Source organism: Magnolia sinica, chromosome 1 (genome assembly GCF_029962835.1).
Source record: "Magnolia sinica isolate HGM2019 chromosome 1, MsV1, whole genome shotgun sequence".
In the NCBI taxonomy this organism is placed as follows: domain Eukaryota; kingdom Viridiplantae; phylum Streptophyta; class Magnoliopsida; order Magnoliales; family Magnoliaceae; genus Magnolia; species Magnolia sinica.
The window spans coordinates 7,823,257-7,844,791 of record NC_080573.1 but is presented as its reverse complement, the minus strand read 5'-3'; the positions used below and the strand labels follow the sequence as shown (position 1 = coordinate 7,844,791).

The 21,535-nt window shown below is 38.9% G+C and overlaps 2 protein-coding genes across 3 annotated transcripts; one reads left to right on the top strand and one right to left on the bottom strand.

Moving 5' to 3' along the window:
• Nucleotides 1-5,167: 5,167 nt before the first annotated feature.
• On the bottom strand, nt 5,168-11,694 carry LOC131238557 (uncharacterized). 2 transcript variants are annotated; one of them, XR_009167928.1, is made up of 4 exons: nt 11,451-11,694; nt 8,350-8,477; nt 8,130-8,259; nt 5,797-6,063 (listed from the first exon to the last, which is right to left on the bottom strand). XR_009167928.1 is itself a non-coding variant. In XM_058236237.1 (3 exons), the coding sequence occupies exons 1-3, from the start codon at nt 11,665-11,667 to the stop codon at nt 5,422-5,424; spliced, it is 393 nt and encodes a 130-aa protein (XP_058092220.1). In that variant the 5' UTR covers nt 11,668-11,694; the 3' UTR covers nt 5,168-5,421. The 2 variants fall into 2 exon arrangements, 1 of the variants encoding a protein (XP_058092220.1); XM_058236237.1 differs by lacking the exons at nt 8,130-8,259; nt 8,350-8,477 and adding an exon at nt 5,168-5,484 and having other exon boundaries at nt 5,951-6,063.
• LOC131238546 (zinc finger CCCH domain-containing protein 13-like) lies at nt 9,060-10,023 on the top strand. The gene has a single exon (XM_058236232.1). The coding sequence runs from the start codon at nt 9,278-9,280 to the stop codon at nt 9,887-9,889; it is 612 nt and encodes a 203-aa protein (XP_058092215.1). The 5' UTR covers nt 9,060-9,277; the 3' UTR covers nt 9,890-10,023.
• Nucleotides 11,695-21,535: the final 9,841 nt, after the last annotated feature.

Genomic DNA, 21,535 nt, shown 5'->3' with positions numbered 1-21,535 from the left:
TACTATTTATAATGAGTTTTAATTTGAGTATAACTCTTCATTTATTGGGCTTTAGGAGTTGTGTCCAACATGAAAAGTTCTTAGAATAATTAGGAGAACAACGTGGTGAAGCCAAATATGACACTTACTATTTTTAGCTGAAAACCATGTGCACTAGTGGGAATCATAACCATCTATAAATAATAAGTTTACTATTTATAGAAAGTCGTGAATTCTAAGAGTTTTAGTTGTAGTTTAATTTCAAAACTTCTTCCATGGCTTTGTATCCCTATTTAAAGAGGTGTAATCTCGTTTTTCATCATCAATAAAATTATTTCAAATTTCTTAGAATTATTTCTATTTTCTTCTCCTCGTGGATTCAAGGTTTCTCTATGAGTCCAAAGAAGTTCCGTGGATTCAGAACAATTATGCCCCTGAGGAAGACAGTGCTCGACATCACGTCCTTCCCTGCATTAGTTTAGTATCAGAGGGAATTATCATTTAACGGCGGCAGCTTTTGAAGCGACACAACGAGAGAATCGGCAAGTCATGCAAGGGACGCAAACTGCCATCGATCGCATGACGAATCGCATAACGGAGGCCCTACGGCAGCTCTGTGTTCTTGTCGACGATTTGCCACTAGCAACTGGTGGAACTCATAGTCGACTTGATCGCAGGATGATACTCGTGGTGAACTAACTACCAGAAAAAAGGGGCAAAGCTACGGATAAAAACCGTAGCTAAATACATATTGCTATGGTTATAGTCCGTAGCATGAATTAGCAATTGGCATTGTCGCTAAAGGTCAGAAATATAGTACGGATATAATCCGTAGCAATAAATAGCAACAGCTACGGATATAATTCGTAGCCATATTTTCTGTAGCAAATGCACTTATAGCTATGGTTTTCAGAAGAAATGCTACGACTAATATCCGTAGCTACTTTAAAATTATAACAGCAGTGTCCATTACTATTGCAAGAACCTACTATGATTGATCAACTCATCTAAGCTAATACAATTAGTGCTGCTAGGAATAGTACATGAAATTCAATCCGAAAAGAAAATGATGCATTCATATTACAAATAGCAATCAAATCACACAATGTATCCTACATTCACATTTCTAAATAAACAAATTTCAAAATACAACAGATCACCGGTTGTAAGTATAATACGAGCAGAGAACGATGATCAAACAGAGCAAGTTCAGACCCAAAACCATCCAGAATTGCTAGCAGGTTCGCCGGAACACAACTCTAAGAATAACCACTACAGCCTTACTCTGACATGGTGACACCAAGCACATTCTAACTCCGATTCTCCATTAAGACTTCATCACCTAGCTCCTGGATCTAAAGAAAAAATGCTTTCAGTCTTCGGCTTTGGCCAGCTTGTGCTATGCCCATGCCAAGCTTGGGTTAGGCCTTTGCTCTTAAGTGTCAGGCTCGGCTTGCAACCCTTACTAAAGAACCTGGTTTTGCCCTGGCTAAAGCTTATTATAGTTCAACGAGGATAAGCACCAACCAAATTCCAAAAAGAGTGCAACATACATAAGCAACTTGTGAATAAACCTATTGATCACATACTGGTCATTGGCACCACAACTTAAAAGAAAGAGGACACGCACCCATCTTTGAGAATACTGTAATGGTCACATCTTTTCCTTCTCATTATATCTGTTAATGGAGGGCATGAGATGATTAAATTTGCAGATAACGTATGATGCACTCCAAAAAATCATACCTTAGCTTTTCCTATTGGAAGGCAAAACTGGAATCAATAACTTTCGCTAAAACAGGGAAAGACTCCATATCTGGAGCATCCCAAAATCAATGCTAATCAGATAAATACTTACAAGTTTCACATGACAAAAATAGTTCCACGTTCGAAAAGCTACTTACAGCAACTTGTTTTAAAGAAAAACTACAGGATCAGGATCTCTAATAGCAGCTTTTAAAAGGCCCCGAGCGTCTTCTGATGAGTATGGAGTTGGAACTTTCAACCCAGGAACGTGAGCATACCAAGCTGCATAACACTGGATATGATTTCAAAATCAGAACCATCCTACATTTCTTCTAACACACTTTAATGCATTATACAACATATTTAAGTAAAGTTGCTTTATTAAGCTCTATTCACTAAGAATAAATGCTACTTACATTAAACAACAAAGTTTCAAACATCGAATGCAAGTTTGTCTACAGTGGAATTGGAAAATTAACTCTTTTTGGGCAGCAACTTGATAGATAAGGAAATGCCCTCACTTCTCCGAACACCATCTCATTTGATATCCTCTATGAAACAACAGAGGGCAAGATATAGGAAGCAAACATATGCAAGTTCATGACTCAAAATGTTTCTCACTTTCACAAAAACGAAGGAAAAAGAAAAAATCCCAAGCCCCAAAACTGCTACAAGAATGGCCTCCATAACTTCAAAAGTTTTTCTCCATCCCCACGACCAAGAATCTCAAACCCAAACCTGCCACTTTTAAATAAAAATAAAAATAATTCTTCTCTCAGATGCGGCAGAGATAGCGAATAGGCTTTTATCGCATGTAATATACACATTCTACACCGGAACCACATCTACACCTCGCACAGCTTTCATGCCTCAACAACCACATTGCAGGACCACGCAAGGAAGAGATGCATATATAAAGAATGGGCAAAGAACAGAAAATAGACAAACCAACCAGACAGTTTCAAGACAAGATCCTTAGGATGACAGGATGGATTGCAATGCAAGCTGCTGCTGGGGCTGCAAGGAAGACCAGGTCGATGCAAGGGCTGAAGGTGGCAATGTCTGCTGAAGCTGCCTCAGGAGATTAATCATGCAGCTCACAGTTTGTTCAGTAGCCAGATCTTTGCCTGCACATATAACCTCAGCAAAAACAGCAACAATCTTTGGAAGATATTGATTGTTAGGACCCAAAAGCTCCATATCAGACCTTTCGACCATTGAGCAAAGCTGGTCGTGTACAACTTTAGCTTCAATCAGATCACCTTTAATTGGCAAGCAGCTTAACCAAGCAGGAACAACCTGAGCTGCATCTATACTGTCACGATGGAATTGGCAAATTTTCGCCAGAGCTGAGACGGCATTATCATATGCCATCACATTATCAGAATGGAGTGCATTAGGCTGCCTTATAACAAAATTTAGCCTGGAAAGAGCCTCTCCCACAAGAGGTTTAAACACAGATCTGCCAAACTCTGCACAAACTCCAATTCCATAAACAGCAGCGTGTCGAACATCAGGGCTCTCATCATTGCAAGCATCCAGTAAAAATGGTAGATAGGTATCATAATATTTAAGAGCTGCCTCTTGACATTGTTCTGCAAGATCATCGAAAATACAGATGGCAATCCTTCTTTCTTCAGCTGTTTTATCCTTACCCAACATAGGCGTTATATATGAAGAAAGCTCATCGAAGAAAGGCAGGACAGAAACTTTAAATGTTTTGGTCCAACAACCTGGATGTGAGCATATCTCATTAAATAAATCAACCAAAGTTCCTTGGAGTAAATCTACCCATCCTTTCTAATTTTTAGTTATAGACCTATACATTTGTGTATACAATACTAGATGCTTGTGGGACCCACAAACCAAGATAACCATCATCAATCAAGAGAGTGAAATAGTGGACCCCACAAACTAAAATAACCATCATCATCATTAAAGTAATAGTAATTACCTCCCATCTCCAAGGATGGAACTCAAGGACACTTCCATGAAGAGAGATGTCTAGATGTACAGCACTGAAAACTGGGAGGACCTTCCATCCACATGGAATTGAATAATCTGGACCACAGAAATTGAGCTTCATTAATGACCTTCAATTAAATAAAAAAATAATTAAAAATAAAAATAAAAAATCATACACATCATTGGAAACAGGCTAGAAAGTGAGAGAAAAAATAATAATAATAAGAACATTGAGGACAGATAGAAAAAGCAATAAATAAAAGTGCTAATCTAGCATGTGTGTTTTGCACCATTCATTAAAAGTAGGCAAGTAGGCTGATCCACCATAAAGCTTTTTAGCTTGAGTTTGACCTACAATTCTACATGTTGAATATACCCCAAAAAAAAATAAAAAAAAAATATCAGGTTGATCTACTCACCAGGTGGGCCACACCTGGATGTAGAGTTAGATCGACAGTTGTCCATTGATTCCAACGGTCTGGCACATCTGATGAGTGGCCAGGCCTGATTTCGGGGCCAAGTGATCTTCATGGTGGGGCAATTTGGGTGTGTGCCATCGAATCAAATTTCAGCTATTCACATTGAGGGTCTGATTGCCAAATTGCAATCTGTTACCTTAAAGTCAGATTAGAAAGAAACCCAACTGCAATTTGATGGCTATTTCCTCACAATGATAATTTGATTGGCTTATGCATCCGAACAGTGAACTGTTTGGCACAAGGACAAAAAAAAAAAGTAATTAAAGGAAATAGAGATATAAGACTTACGGGCATATGCATGGACTACATCAATGCCATCCTGTGAATTTTCAAAAGTCGCAAAGGAGTGCGATTTTTGCACAATAGCAACAGTCGCAGAAGGAGAGTGACTTTTGCACACTAGCAAAAGCATAATTTTGGACAGCAATAAGTTCAGTTCATAGGAATTTGCAGTGTTCTGTAGTTTAGAAATGCATGTTCTCAGTTGGAGTTGCAACTGAGTTCAGCTTGATCCATAGTCCACTGGAAAATTTAGTTCAATAGCAATGAATTTAGCAATGCATTTCAGTTCACAGAAATTCCAATGGTATGGACTTCAACAAAATGTTCAGTTCAAGCTACAGTCCGCATTCCAGTTCAAGTTCAGTTCACAAATGAGTTCCAGTTCACAGATTTGTCTGGAGTTTAGTCTATGAATCAGTTGACAAATTAGATTAGGATCTGCTGCAATCACATGATACAATCCAGTTCACATGAATGCATGAATCAGTTTACAAATGAGTGCAAGAAAGAAAAGTAACCATTGATTTGGAAAAAAAAAAACCATTAATGTGCATCACTTCACAAAAACCTGCAACCCATCACTGCAATCACAGAATAAGTCAATGAATCACTTCACAACCATCCATCGATCTGCATCACTTCACAAGCATGTGCATTAGTTACAAAAGTCTATGATCTGTTGCAATAAGGAAAAGTCAATCAGTTACACAAATGAGTTGATGAATCAGGCTACAAATGAGTGCATGAAGCCCAAGTACTACTCCTACATATGGTGACAGGTCTGCATCGATGGCTATCAGTTTAGAAATGAGTGCACAAAAGGAAAGTAACCATTGATTTGAAAAAAAATAAAAAACCATTGATACAAACCACTTCACAAAACCTGCAACCAAACTCAGCAATCACAAAAAAAAAAAAAAAAAAAAAAAAAAAAAAAAAAAAAAAAAAAAGAGGTTAATCTATGAACCACTTAATCTCCACTGATCTGCATCACTTCACAAGCGTCTGCATTAGTTTCAAAATCTAGGATCTGCTGCAATCAGGAAAAGTCGGTCAATGAATTAGCGCATGGATAAGTTTTTACCATCACAACCTATTTGCATTTATAGTTTGTAATAGGAATTACAGAACATTCACAACCACATTTGCATTCATTTTAGTGATTCTAAAATGTGTCCTATTCCACCATTCCACTCCATCACGGGTCTATCATATTGTCAGGATTCCTAATGAAAGTTATGGTAATTGAAACTGACATAAAATGCCCATGTAATAACCCAGTCTGCCAATCAATTCCTGTAACTGACAATTGAAACTGAATTGCAAATATCATATTTAAAAGTCTGCCAATCAATTCCTGTAACTGACAATTGAAACTGAATTGCAAATATCATATTTAAAAGTCTGCCAATCAAAGCTACCCAAATGACAAATGTCTCCATCAATTCACATATAAAAAACTAACATTCCTGTGTAATAACAAGTCTGCCAATCAATACCTGAAAATGACAATAAAAATGAATTGCAAATCTCATATTCACAACACTATTGACAGAATTTGTCTGCGGGCTTTGAATCCTGGAAGAACTTCCCTGATGTGCTCTACCAAAATCTGCAAATAAAAATAAAAATGTAAGGTAGTTTGAAACGGAGTAACAGATTCATGTTAATGTTCAGAAGTAAGCACACACATAGGAAAACCGGATGTGGAACAACTGATATTTCAGGAAACAGAAGATCTCTCTCTCTCTCTCAGCTTGACCTGTTGAAAGTTGACCAAATGGGCCCCAATTGAACACAAATCAAGCATGGTTTGGTAAATTAGGGCTTGCCATATTGAAATAAAACAAAAAGGAAATGAAAGCATGAAAAAAGTGGTGGTTTACATGTATGCATGACGTGATCAATGTGCATGAGATCACCCAGCACCTGGCTAGTTGCTTACCTCTCCTCGCATGCACCCTCCTTTGGAAACATGAATGATGCATATCAGGATCAAGAAAATGCCACCTTATCTATTATAGGCATTCAAGACAAACAAACATCTTGAAATGACCCTTTTCTGATTTATAACAGTATAAAATCCATTTTGTAAAAAGGTTAATAATAATACACAGAACAAAAAGTCACTAACCCTTAGAATGCTACAAGCAACTTTAAAACCTGTGAGTCTGTGACACACCACATGTTGAAAATCAACCTGATGCGGTTCCATCTGAATTGACTGTGATTACACACCATGGAAGTAGAATCTTAGCTCCTCAACAGGCTCTCCTCACTGAAATTATGGGTTAAAACATTCCATTATGTGATTCAGCAGAACTTAGAATTTCAGAGAATGTACAAGTACTCTTGTTTTCTCCTTAGTTCTGTTTTACTTCTACTAATATTGTAATTTTATATTAGAAAATAAATAACCATTTCTAGCTGAAGTATATTTCCCATGACTTCCGGCTTACTGAACCACTACTAGAAATCGATGCAGGACAACATCAGCATTGATGACAGTAAAACACAGGCTGGCCTATCCATAAACATATCTAATTCTCTAGACTCTTGAGCAGCTTTTTCGATACATGTGCCTTTAACAAGTTTGCTTGATTGTCTGAATCCTCAATTTGAAATGTTTAGTATATATAATTCTTTGCAAAAGTATTGGATTGCCACTGCATAAACAACACGGCATTGAAACACCAATTTGTGATTGTTACAAACTATAAGAGGAGGTTTGATAGCCCATGCACCCCTCTCCACAGGTAGAACAAGTGCCAACCTGGGATGAATGCAGAACAAACCCCACCATGCAGATGAACTGGCAAAAAAAAAACAGGCCTGAACCTTGAGCTGATTCTTAAGCTCAAGCCTGCCCAACTCAAAAACTTTTCTCCCATGTCCGTGCATCCCTTTACTTTTATAGCAAGCACTTGTATAGTTTTTGCTGTATAGCCCATCCCCATCATGTATTCTGACCTGAGTCAGACCACAAACCAGATCCATCCTTTATGCAGGTTAGATTTGGCTGGGCACAGGTGGACTTCGCCCATTGGAAACCTTACTGTTGTCATGATATTCTTCCAGAGTGGTTCTGCAGAATTCATGTACTCTCAATGCACTGGTGTACAGCATAGAAATCATCAGTGCAGACTGGGTAAGCAAGGAACAGGTTTTGACATACTAAAAATCTGGGAAAGCACTCTTGAATTTAATGAAACCCAAGGCAGTGTTCATCATCTGGCAAAAGTGGTGTGATGGAGGCACTGACAAATCAGAGCCCGATACACTAGAAATGCAATGCCATCTGCCCAACAGAATGATATCGTTGCCTGATGGCCCATAAGTTCCTACAATTGGCATTCCCAACTCAGAAATGCAGTTTACAATCAAGTTTCTAGATGATTTCTGCTACTTGTTTTTCGTGCAGGACAACAATCTTGAAGTATCTGCCTCATGGCATACCTTTTTTTTTTTTTTTTTGCATTCATTGAACATGAGATTTATAGGTGATCGGGCTGGCCCAACAAAAAGATAAACCAGGCCATGCCAATCATGTAAAGCATCTATGCAATGTACAAAAACAGCATAAAAGGCCTAACAAGAAGAGATCCAGACGGAAATGGACAGACATCCCTGAACTGAGCGAGGCTGAAGAACCCAAAATAGGGAATGGAGCAGCAGTACCTAGCAGCCTGAAAAATCAGCAGGGGCAGATAGCATGCCATTTCATCAAACAAATAGCATGCATGAAATCTAGCCATTTCATCAAACACATAGCATGCCATCTAATCCAGCCATTTCAACAAACAGATAACTGCAAAAGCAAACCATTCAACAACGCCTATTAAGAAAACCATTCAACAACACCTAATACGAAATCCATGTAACATGAAACCAAACTCACTAAAAGAAATGAATGCAATAACAGATCCATGTGATGACCCCAATAACAAAACCCAGGTGGAATCGTGAATCCCAACTTCCAAACAAGAAAATGGATATGGTCAGAGCATAAACCCAGCAACCCGAAAACTGCAAAAGCAAACCAATACTACAATAACATCAACTTAGTTTTGTAAAATGGTGTTGTACATATACTAAATAATAAAAATGAAGACACAAGAACGTATCAAATATCCTTTCAAATGCCATAAAACATCATTAGCCGTTGAAGACTAAACTCAAAACATGAAACAAGTAAGATGTGTTAAACAAACAAAACCACATGACTGAGCATCTATAATCACAATAAATCTTCATAACCATCGCCACTATAAAAAGCATATCTACGTCAATAACAACTGAACTAAATCCTTCAATCTCTATAACAACTACAAATTACAGGGGAAAAAAAAATCAATAAATTAAATAAAAAAGAAAAAAAAAAAAAAAAAAGACCCATTGAAAACAATGTATCCAACAATCTTAAAACTACATGATAACAAATCAAATTTCAGCATAACAGGAACTGATTATCACAAACTCTTCTCAAACAAAACTACCTCAACAACGACATAAATTTGAATCTTTAAAGAAATTTCTACACAATAAAAACACAAATGATGCATGCAATCCACCACAGAATAGGAGGAACAACAGAATTCACAAACAGAATCAGTTCAATATATTGTAAAAGGATTACATCAAAAATTAAAAAGTTCATCAAAGCACATAATCGTTACTCACGTGCACAAGAGGAACTAAAAAGAACACAAGCTCGACTTCAAAGACTGGGAGATCAGCTTGGTTCAGATACTGCGAAAGCAGGTGCCAATGAAGAAGGTTGAAGTGTTAACATTGTTAGTGATGGAGAGGCTAATGAGGATCACTGGATGAGTCCAAGGAATGAAGTGCAGAACCATGCATCTCCAAATAGGAAAAGGCTGCGAGGCGACGTGGGAGTTGGTGAGGAATCAAAACAAGTACTATCAAGAAGAAGAGAGGGACTTTTGTCAGGAAAGATTAAATTAGAGAAGCTTACTCGGTGGCAAGGACCTGCCCAAGTGGAAAATAACAGCAAGGAAGCTGAGCTGATAAAAAAAATCCCAACTGGGAACAATGTTCGTAGGCCCCTAGCAAATGCAATCAAGCATAAACGAGGAAAGAACGATTCTCCTAGCACTGCTTCCTTGGATAAGGTAAAGGGCTCAAAAGCAGGACATTTGTTGCCTCCAACTAGCATGGCTGCTCATGCAGTAGATGAATTCATCGAAGCCATTGAATTAGAGAAGAAGTTTGAGACAGGGGAAACTGCTACTGCTCCAGAGAATGGAACCTCAGAAGATAAGGCAGGCTTTCCTTTTCTGCCACCCCCACCTCCAAAAATCCCTCAGAAGATTTATACCCAGTATGAGGGTGTCGACGAGGATGTGGATGTGCAAGAGCTTGATGTGGATGTGGGAGATGCAGATGTCAACAGCGAAGTGGAAATTGAGCAGCTGTAAGTAATGCATCTTCTAACCAATCAATGATTCAGTCGATTTTGACCATGAAAGGTAATCATCTTATTTGCATTGGCCTGATAATGGCTGGTGGTATCATCCTAATTCCCCAGTTCAATGGCCCTAGTGTTGTGTAGTTTTAGGGCCTGTTTGGATGCCTGTAAGTTGGGTAAGTGGGAAGTTACTTACAGGGAAGTCACTTACAGGTGGTGTTTGGGGGAGAAAAATCACCTGTAAGTAACTTACAACCTGTAAGTCACTTACAGGCAAATCTACCAAAAAACTGCAAGGGGATGGGGGTGGGAAGTCACTTCCCTGTAAGTCACTTACAGGCTCAACGGTCAGATTTTTAAAAAGAGGGAAAGAGGGAGAAACGCACCAACCCACCAAATCTCTCTCCGTCTCTGCAATCTCTCGCTGCAGTTACTGCCTTCCGTCTCTTCTCCTCCTAAAACGGTAGGGTTTCATCTACCCTTTTTTTCTCCTTTGAAAACGGGAGTGGTTTGACGTTACTCTATAAGGCACGCTGGCATCCAAACAGTCACTTATATGCACCTGCGTATTTTTTCACACGTGTCATGGGCCTCTAATCCGAATGGACCATGTGATGCAGCATCCCATGAAACCGTCAGCGACTGTGGCCTGTGGTTGGTGATCCTGTAGATCGTTTATCTGGTTGGTCTCACAATGGCTGTGGTTGGTGACCCTATGATGTACTCGCAATGTTGGTGAATCTCTTAGATTGCACAGTTAGAATGCAAGTAATTTAACGATCTACATCAGTGTTTGTGAATCTCTTAGATCCTGAGCATCAAACTCCTCATTAGAGAATGAGAAAAACTTTGATGATAGTGGGATTGATGATGCGCTGGCCCTTGAAAATTACATCAGATTGCACAGTTGGAATGCAAGTAATTTAATTATTATATTTTCTATTAATGTTTTTAAGTTTATTCTCAATGCTTAAATTGAGTTATTACTCCATATTATAGATTTTTTGAATTCGTGGGCCCACTTTTATAGCCCACTTGATGATTGGTTTAGTTTAATAATTATCTCAAATATTCATCTTGATGGGCTTAACAAAATAACATATTTGATCCCATGTTTTTTTATATGATTATAACATTTTAGAACGATTCCCCAATCTAAGATATGCTTGATGTGAATATACAACTTTCTACCTGTAAGTAACTTACAGGTTATCCAAACAGAAAAAGTAACTTACCTGTAAGTGACTTACAACTTACATCCAAACAGGTTACCTGTAAGTAACTTTCACCTGTAAGTCACTTACAGGTAAGTCACTTACAACTTAAAAGAACTTACAGGCATCCAAACAGGCCCTTAGACTCCTGAATTCAGTATTTTGCTATTTGTCCTTTCTTCTGTTTATGCAAGTTTTTGTTGAGGAACTGGAATTAAATTTTAATCAGTGGCAGATCAGGGTTTATGCATGTAATAGGAAATAAAATAAAAAATAAAAAAATAAAAATAAAAATAATCTCAAAACTAGAAAAACAACTCAGTATCCTCCTCTAAATATATCAATGAAAAGAATTACCTAGTAGCTCGAGAGAGGGAGAGGGAGAGCCGGTGGAGGCAGCGCTGCTGAAGAGCCGGTGCTGTTGAAGGAGGTGTGAGGGCGCGGGAGCTTGAGAGAGGGAGAGGGAGACGCCGAGGGCGAGGGAGCTCGAGAGAGGAAGAGGGAGAAGGAGAGTGCTGACGGAGGGAACTGAGAGAGAGAGGGGATTGGGGAACAGAGAGAGAGGGAGGAACATGAGAGAACGGGTTTAGGGTGTGGAGTGAGAGAGGGAGAGATATGGGGTGACATTTGGGCGCGGCTCTGTTTCGAGCGCGCCCAATTTTCGGCGTAGGGCCATGGACGGTCCTCTCAGGGGCTCCATGGGGCCCACCATGATGTATTTACGTTATCCATTTCGTTCATTAATTTTAATAAATTATTTTAGTTCATCATCCTAAAAATAATGTAGATTAAAGACTTAAGTGGGCCACACAATAGGAAGCATATGTGATTTAATCTCTATGTTTCCTATTGTGTAGTCCACTTTAGCCTTCGATTTTGCTGATTTTTGGTTTCATACCCTATAATATTTCAAAATAGATGGACGGCTTAAATAGAAAATATATATGTTTTTAGACCCTATAGAGCCCTTGACACCGCCATTCATTATTAATGGTGGGGGCACTTTTTTAGTAGATATAGCTACGGTTTATATCCGTAGCAAAAAGCTGAAGGCCTGTTTGAGCATTTGCATTATGGTGGATTACAACGGATGGAATTAAGCCGACAGCAGCATTTATGGATGTCAGTGGACTATCTTGGGATAGAAGTATACACCTCTATCCTAGAATGGTCCGAATTTCTGTTTGGAAATCAGGGGATTCGTTTCATCCCATGGGATATCACGGTGTGGGTTGTTTGGATTGTCATGAGATACAACACTTTTCCATCTCTTCAGCACCGACAACTTCTCTTTACACATAACGGAACATCAAAGCCAAAATAGGATGATTTACAGTCACGCCAGAAGCATCAGATGAGCGATTACTGCGAAAACAAGACATCTGATGAAAACGACAACAGCCTCTACATATGAGGGATCAGAAGTAAAAACCCTCCTTCCAGCTCACAGACCCAACCATCTTCATAGGCGAAATCTCCTTCACGCTTTGGAAATAGATCGTAAGCCTGAGAAACAAATGGAGAAATAAAGACCTGCAAGATAACTAAAAACTATAAGGAAAAAGTACAAGAGAAGACACAAAACCTCCGCTAAATCGTAGATTGACGACATATCAGATTTCCGAAGAGAGGGAGGCAAGATCTCATCAAGAATCCATCGATCTGCAGATGAAGTAGCTAGATCTGGAGAGAGGACGAGATAAGAAAGAAATGATCAAAAATAGGAGGAAAAACGCCTATCAGGATGCAGATCTGCGAGAGATCTAAACGAAAATAAAGAAAGAAAGGATAAAAGAAGAGAATAGACGAAGAGATCTAAGAAAGAAGGCGCAAGAGAATTTTAGGCTCGAGAAATCGTTCGAAACCCTCTGAATCTCGCCCGCAGGATCGCCCGAATCCCGCGCCTCTGACAGAAGATTTTGGAAGTAAAAGTTGGGACAGTCGCTCGATTGCCCAAACGTACATGGGATGGAATAGGGGGGATTTTACAATCCTACCCCTCATAAACCACCATAAATCAAATGCCCAAACAGGCCCTAACGTGGTCTATATTCTTTGCCTTTTTTTTTTTGGTAGTCTTGATTGCCTTTTTGAAGTCAAGCGATTCTTCGACTATATGAAAATCCTTGAAACGAAGAAAGTCAAACTTGTGGCTTACAAGTTGAAGGGTGGAGCTTCAACTTGGTGGAAGCAACTACAACTCACACGAACTAGACAAACGAAAACACCAATCCGCACAAGGCAACGAATGAAGCAGCTATTATGTGCATTATTTCTCCCTAACAACTATAATAAGGTATTATTCCAACAATATCAAAAAAATTTGCAGAATGGTCGGTGAGAGATTATACAGAAGAATTCTACTACTTGGCAGTGCGTAACAATTTGGTCAAGATTGAATCGCAACAAGTCGGCCGATTTAACAGTGGATTGTGTATGATGATTCACGATCAGGATCAGACATAGTCCGTTTGGATGACGAATGATGCAATTAAGTTGGCTACCTAAGCGGAAGCATAGCTTGAACGTCCCAACACACGGACCTATCCTACCGCTTGGGTCTGTGTGGCGGGTCCACCCCAATGAGCTCCACAACCTAGAGGGAAGGAGCCTGTAGGAGCATGCACGAACCAAGATCAGAGAAGCAGGCAAGCTAGGCCTCAAAGGGACGTATCGAATGCTGCTGGTCCAAGCAAGATCCTAAACCCCTATGCTCGGCCAAGACCTGACGATTTCTTTCGTTCTGGCCAACCGCGTCACCTATCAAATACTTGTCCACAACGACAGACGATGAACCTTGCCATCAATGATGGTAATGTTGAAAATGTCAATGAAGATCTAGATGTTGAGAAACTGGAACAGGCCATAGAAGACAAGGTAGATGAGACGGGTTAGGTTCAGCAGGATTATGGCGAGTCGTTCGTCGTGAAGCCACTATTGTATGCACCTCAAGGATATATATATGCCGACAACGACGACTTCAAGAATGTATGGGTAAGATACCGAGAAGGTCACCCTAATGACCTACATATGCAAGACGAGTTCCTTTTCAAATGGATTTCCAAAAGCTCGCTGAGGGAGCGGATCATCCAGGGGCTACATGGAGGTGGCCTTAGTGGACACATAGGATTAGATAAGACGCGAGCTCTTATTGAAGAACGGTACTACTGGCCATAGTTTGCACGTGACGTGGGTATAGCGGTACAATGTTGTCATGTCTGTTTGGTCTCAAAGGGGTAATCTCAGAATACGTGCCTTTACAGATCGTTACTTGTGCCTGACGACACCCTTAGGAGGACCTATCAATTGACTTCATGTTAAGTCTCCCACGAACACAGTGTGGGATGGATTCGGTGTTCATAGTAGTAGATCATTTCTATAATATGACACACTTCATCTTGTGCAAGAAGACCCTCGATGCAATGCACATAGTGAATTTATTCTTTAAAGAGGTTGTGCAGCTACATAGGGTCCTCAAGACTATCACTTCTGACCACGATACGAAGTTCATTAACCACTTCTAATGAACTTTGTGGAACTGGTTTGGTACACGACTTTAATTCAGTAGTGCCTACCACCCACAGACTGATGGGCAAAATGAAGTTGTAAATCGCATATTTGGGAACCTCCTTTGATGTATTTTAGGAGAAAACCCAAAGCAATGTGATTTAGCTTGATCTCAAGCGAAGTTTGCATTTAACAATATGGTGAACCGCTTGACAGGGAAGTCCTCGTTCCATGTTATTTTTGGCCGAGTACCTCACCACACACTTGACTTGGTCCCTTTGCCCAAGCTCCCAGGTATGAGCGTTTTGGCAGAATATATGACAGACATGATCATGGGCATTCTTGCTGAGGTGCAAGACAAGTTACATGCCTCAAACTATAAGTACAATGAACAAGTCAATAAACATCGACGACAAAAAAGTATTCGAGGTAGGCGACCGAGTTATGGTCCATCTACGCAATGAGAGGTTTCCGACTGGGACATACAACAAGTTGAAAAACAAGAAGATTGGACCGGTACCGATCTTTTGAAAGATCAATGACAACGCTTATGTTGTTGATTTTGCGGACGACATAGAGATCTCACAGACTTTCAATGTCATGGACCTGACCGAGTATCACAAACCAAAGTAGGGTGAGAACTCGAGGACGAGTTGTTTTGAAGTGGAGGGGACTGATGTAGAGCGGGTTGTGGACAGTTTCATGTCCAAGATGGATCAGAAAAGGCCCGGTCAACGATAGAAGTGATCCTGACCGTTATAATTTAAAACGGACGTATCTCGCAAACCGGAATGAGCTATCGAACATATCTTATATGATTTTGGAGTAGGACGAGCTACATTAGCCATCTAATCTTGCTACGCTGGGTTGCCCATGTCAAATTTGCTAAATACCATCAGATCAATGGTCAAATCCCTATTTTAATTTCATTTTTAATATTTATAGTAAGTTATAGTTTGAGTATAACTCTTCATCCATTGGGTTTTAGGAGTTGCGCCCAACATGAAAAGTGCTTAGAATAATTAGGAGAATAGTGTGATGAATCCAAATATGACACTTACAATTTTTGGCCAAAAACCATGCGCACTAGTAGGAATGACGACCGTCTATAAATTGTAAGTTTACTATTTATAGTAAGTTGCGATTTCCAAGAGTTTTAGTTGTAGTTTAATTTTGAAACTTCTTCCATGGCTTAGTATCCCTATTTAAAGGGTAATAATCTCATTTTTCATCATTAATAAAATTATTTCAAATTTCTTAGAAATATTTATATTTTCTTCTCCTCGTGAATTCAAAGTTTTTCTGTGAGGAGTCTAAAGAAGTTCTGTGGATTCGGAATAGTCATCCCCCTGAGGAAGATGGTGCTCGATCTCACGTCCTTCTCTACATCAAACACCCTCTTTAAAAAGAAGATTCATTTGAGAGATTGAGAGATATGGGGGGAGTTCGAGATATATAAAAGAAATAAGGATTAGGAATATAGATAAAATAGGAGAAAAGACAGAGATAAGATAGGACAGAGATGAGATACGAAAACTCTCTCTCAAATTCAAAATTTCCATGGACGTTACAGAAATACTGTTCAACATGTCGACCGGTCGAAAATCTCAAATTTTTTGTTTAAATATTTGGACAATTTTTGGTTGTTTTGACTTGTCGACTCGATAGGTCAACAACAGGTCAACAGATGACAAAATTTTGTATGATATTTGGAATTTGTTTCCTTATTTGATTAGGACTCTTTTGATTGCGTTTTGGGTTTTATTTAGGGTTATTTAAGGATGTTAAACTTATTTTTTTCATAATTAATCCATCTATCAAACTATCAATTAAAACTTCTTAGAAATTATATTTCTTCTCGTGGATTCGAGATTTTCTATTATGGATTTAAGAGCACCTTATAGATTCAAGGTATTTATCAATTGAGGAAGACGGTGAGCGATCTCATCATGTCCTTCCCCTGCGTCATATTGTAAGATCATTAATAAATACTTTCATCTTTGGTTCGGCTCTATTTTCTCTCTATATTGTTTCGTTATGGATCTCTAGTCATTATTACCCACTTAATTGAAAGTTCTTTCAACCGGAAGGCCAAAAGAGCTCATTTGAGGACGAACCCTCCCTTTCATAAATCACCTAATCTCTTGATCAGTGGCTAGATAAAATGTCAATCCATATGGAACTCAGTCTTTTGGTCTATCTTAGTGCCTAGGGTTATTGGTGTTCCGTTCAATTCAAGACACTTGGCATGCCCAACATGCATGACTGAATTTGAGCCAAACACTTTGTTCTTGTTCTTTTATTGGTTTTATCAACCATAACCTTTTTTAACCTTTAGTACTCATCTAAAATCATTTTTATTTATTGATTATACTAACGTAAGCCAAGGAGCTCTGTCAAGTTCAAGTTTTAGTAACTCGTGTGAGAGAGGCGAGTTTCTCTCACCATCTCTCTCACTCTCACTCTCTCTCTCTCTCTCTCTCTCTCTCTCTCTCTCTCTCTCTCTCTCTCTCTCTCTATATATATATATATATATATATCTATCTATCTATCTATCTATCTATCTATCTATCTCTATATATATATATATATATATATATATATATATATATATATATATATATATATATTTGGTTGTATAATTTTAATAATACATGTTAACAATCCAAGTAAAGCATAATGTATGAAACATGAAAAGTAGTGAAGGGAATTCAATAATATAACAAACTAGAGTGTCAATGATCCACTTCTAATTAATCTACAATGCTTAGTTCATTGATTCAATTTGATAACTCAATTAAAGTAGAATAATGATTCCTTCCAATTAGATAATAGAGTGTTTAATTCAATAAATCAAAATCAAACAAAGATATGAACTTCAATTAATCATTTCTCTCATGAAGAACAAAATAGTTGATTGTAGGAAATCCAAAGAATCAATCATGCTCGTAATCTATGATAAATCAATGAATTTTTCATATTAAAACTTTTTTAAAAACTAAACTAATCAATCTTAGAGAATTATAAGCATCCAATGTACCCAGAGTTGACAATGTATCAAAGGATTAACTAAATAAAAAGGATTTATTCAAACTAAATCAATTAAATAATTCACCATTCAAACATAATTCTGAATCAAATAGACTAAAGCATCACAAACTAATTAGAAGCTTCACCTGGTAGCCCTAGATAAGAGATTAGCCAACCATGGTTATGATTGAACTAAACTCAAAGAAAAACATAAAAAAAATAAACTCTAGAACTAAGGAAGTGATTTTTTTTTGCCTAGATATGCTCCACCCTTGAGCTCTCTCTCTCTCTCTCTCTCTCTCTCTCTCTCTCTCTCTCTCTCTCTCTCTCTCTCTCATTTCTAGATCCTCCAAAATGTGTAAAAGGCTTCCTTTAAATGGGAAAATTCGCATTGACCTTGAGAAATCACGCAACTTCGCACAAACTGCCTCCGTCGATCGAAGTGATCGATCAATCGAACCCTCCATCGATTGATCGCATCGATCGATCAATGATGTACAAAAAATTCCAGTAACCAATGTAAGACCCCATCCATTCCGTACCATTTTCTATGCCTATGTGAACGATGATCGACGCCCTTGACAAGACCTGAACTAGTCATGCATAGTGCACACCTGACTGACCGGAACCCTAAGGCCTCGAAACCTATTTCATATCGACCGTCCTGTCGCTGCGGTTGCAGAGGTGTCAGCTGCATGTTTGTGTGACGCTCTGTTGGTGAGATATGTCGCGAAGAATCGTTGGTATATCATGTGCGCATGACACCGTATGTTTTATTTCACACATGTGTACAACACATGCTATGTAGACATGCACCATACCATACATGAGTGAGAGAATCTCTACCCATGTGTGTGATGTCACAGTCCCATATCACCCCTCTCTCATGTGTACCCAAAGTCAACCCTTCTCCATACCACACACTATGCATAAAGTCATCATACCATGTCATCCCATGTCTCTTTAATGCACCATTAAGTCCTAATCATGCATTACTTACCATAATTCTTGCCTAAGCTAATCATAACCACATTAATCTAACCTAACCACATTTCTATCCATTTCTCTACAAATACTCCTCCATCCCTTAACATTTTCACCATTTTTCTACAATAAGAGAGAGAGAGAGAGAGAGAAGGAAATGTGATCTTGGTGGGCCATCAACCCCATCCCTTCCACCATCAATTCCATCCATCTCAACCATCCATCTAGTCCATACATATCTTCATTTATGTTTGTTGTCCATTACAGAACTGTCTGATTTTATGAGTTTTCGGCCATCTTTGGGCGCATGTGGTGGGTCCCACGTGCAAGATATGTAGGGACCATCACCAGAAACTCCTATCATGTACCTATGTCTGTAGGAATAATGTTTTATTTGGACCCAAACAGACCCCACTTGATCAGGAATTAGGTCCTAAAATGGGACTAGCAGAGTTGCGTAGGATATTTTTGTGTAGAAATTCCAAGCAACAATGTTTATCCTTGTGCCAAAAATTGTATGTATGTATTTAGTAGGCCATACCTTATGAGTTTTGAAGTCCATGCATAGTTCTATTAATACACCTAACAGTACGATGGAATATGACTCCATGTGATCGTGGGATGCATCCAAAAATGGACAAAAACCAATTTTGAACTGTTTTTTTCTTCTTCTTCTTCTGCACAACTCTTCCAAGCACCCATGTTTGAGCCGTCATAAATCATTGTATATGCATGATTAAGGAGGGATACCTTGTAGGATTTGAAGCCCATATATAAGGCTACCAAATTACATTTTTCCTTCAATAGGAATGAGCCCCATGTGATCACAAATGAGACTAAAAAAATGGTCCAAAACCAATTCTGGGTTGAAAATCTGTTTAATCCGAATTCATATAGGGTCACATCCGTGGACTTTACCTCCTTTCCAAGGCATCTGGTGGAATTTCTAAGCCCTGAAAATAAATTCTCAGGTGATGATTGACCCAAACTCCCATGTGAACCCTTTTTTTTTTTTTTTATGTGGGTCATATCTCCATCTTGTAAGGCCTATCTAGTGTTTGTTGTAAAATGAGTGTTGCCTTAACTTGTGGAATAAGTAACAGACAATCCTTGCTGCCCAATTGTTTATCCTATGTCATAAGAGGCCTTGGGCCCATTAAATGAAAAAAAAAAAAAAAGGAAATATAAGGCCCAATCGAGCCCAATACTAAGAGAAACACTTGGGACTAGAAAGCCCATCAAGGTACCTTCCTTGGCCCGTTAGGTAGGCCCATTGCCTAGTGGGCAGCATGCTTTGCACACTAACACTAGTCAATTGGACTAGACCTAGTGAGGCCCAATTTGGATGCATCTGAAACTTGGACTGACCCCTCAACCAAGTGGGACACACATAATGGATGCGCTGGATTCATGAACCACGTCTCGGTGGACCCACCATAGCGCGAGGCCTATTGAGATGTATGTATCTTATCCACGTTGCTCCTAGTGGGCCTACCATGATCTAGTGAGAATCCTCACCAAACTTCTCTTTTCTAGTGTTGTTTTGTGTGGACCCACTGATCACTGGGCCCACCAGATTGCGGGGCCCACTGTGATGTATAAGCTACATCCAAGCCATCTATATATTTTGGCACCAAAGAAATGGTGTTGTTGTAATGTTTGCCCTTAAAACCTCCTATAATTTCACCATAATATGTATGTTAGATCCACATTATATATCAGCTTTTGCAGACCTAATAAGTGTGGCCCTACCAAATCAGTGGGACCCATCCAATTGAACGAGTGCCCATAGTTGAAACCTTCAATGATCCACGATGATATTTAGGAGATATCCAAGTTATCCATTTGTGTTGCACAGATGGTGGCCCTCTACTGTTGCCAACCTTCTTACGGTCACTTTAATGTTTATTTGTCACTTAAAACTGAATGGGTCCACCAGCATGTGGGACCCACTATAAGGTTTATTTGCCATCCAAGTTTGTCGGGGGCTGTTGTGTGCCCCACTGTTATGTTTGTATGCCATCCCCACTGTTATGTTTGTATGCCATCCAAACCATACAAAAGTTATCCGTTATTTGATTAACTGAAAACATGAAGATATCGTTTGAGCCGAAATTCCCTGGCGCACTTAAACCAATGAACCAGTGATTTGTGCGGCCCACTTACCTGTGTGACCTTGTGATCTTGTATAGCCCACTTACTGGTACAAAAATGGTGGTTTTTGTCTTTTAATCTTATGCTCGTAAGATGTGTGAATGACCACTTAATCCAATGTGAGGGTGTGATATACATGTTTGGCCCGTTAATCATGCGGGCATGTCATTTATGTATGACCACCTAATCATAGGAAATGGTGGACTATATATAGTCATCTAACTGTATAAATATGAAATGCACACAAGGCCAACCAACTATATGAAATCAAGTGGCATTGGTGGTCATTCAACAACATGGGTTTGTGCTTATCAACATAGACACTGCCACTTGAATCATGTATGACCAAGTTGTACATTAGACCGATTGTGATGTAGGGTTATGTTACACAAGCTAATGCTATCAAGGTCCTAGATTCTGTATGATGTAATATTTAAACTATAAATGGTTTGATGAAATGTGGCCCTTGGCCCTTAACCATGTGACACCGAATATGAGTCATTAACTATGTGACGTCTAAGGTGGTTGTAGTATAAGACTTAGTGTAACATAGTGTAGCCATGAATGGTGGGTACGATTGTGATTGTTCAATTATATTTAGATATTTTGAAATGTGCATGGATACTAGATCATGATAGTAATCGTATATATACTAAACTATGTGAAATTGTGGTACTTGCCGCCTGACCATGTAAAAGTTTAATAAAGTGATTGCCCCATTATGTGAGCTATGATGTAGTGAAAGTGAGCAACCATCTAACCTTAAG

What these genes read in the sequence shown, in the direction of transcription:
- LOC131238546 (XM_058236232.1), top strand. Translation starts at nt 9,278, where the DNA reads ATGAGTCCAAGGAATGAAGTGCAGAACCATGCATCTCCAAATAGGAAA.
- LOC131238557 (XM_058236237.1), bottom strand. Translation starts at nt 11,667, where the DNA reads ATGTTCCTCCCTCTCTCTCTGTTCCCCAATCCCCTCTCTCTCTCAGTT. An exon ending in TCCCTCTCTCGAGCTACTAG is followed by an intron (nt 6,064 to 11,450) that starts GTAATTCTTTTC and finishes TTTTATTTGCAG; the next exon opens with ATTTTGGTAGAGCACATCAG. An exon ending in ATTTTTATTGTCATTTTCAG is followed by an intron (nt 5,485 to 5,950) that starts GTATTGATTGGC and finishes TCCTGATTGCAG; the next exon opens with CAGATCCTAGATTTTGAAAC.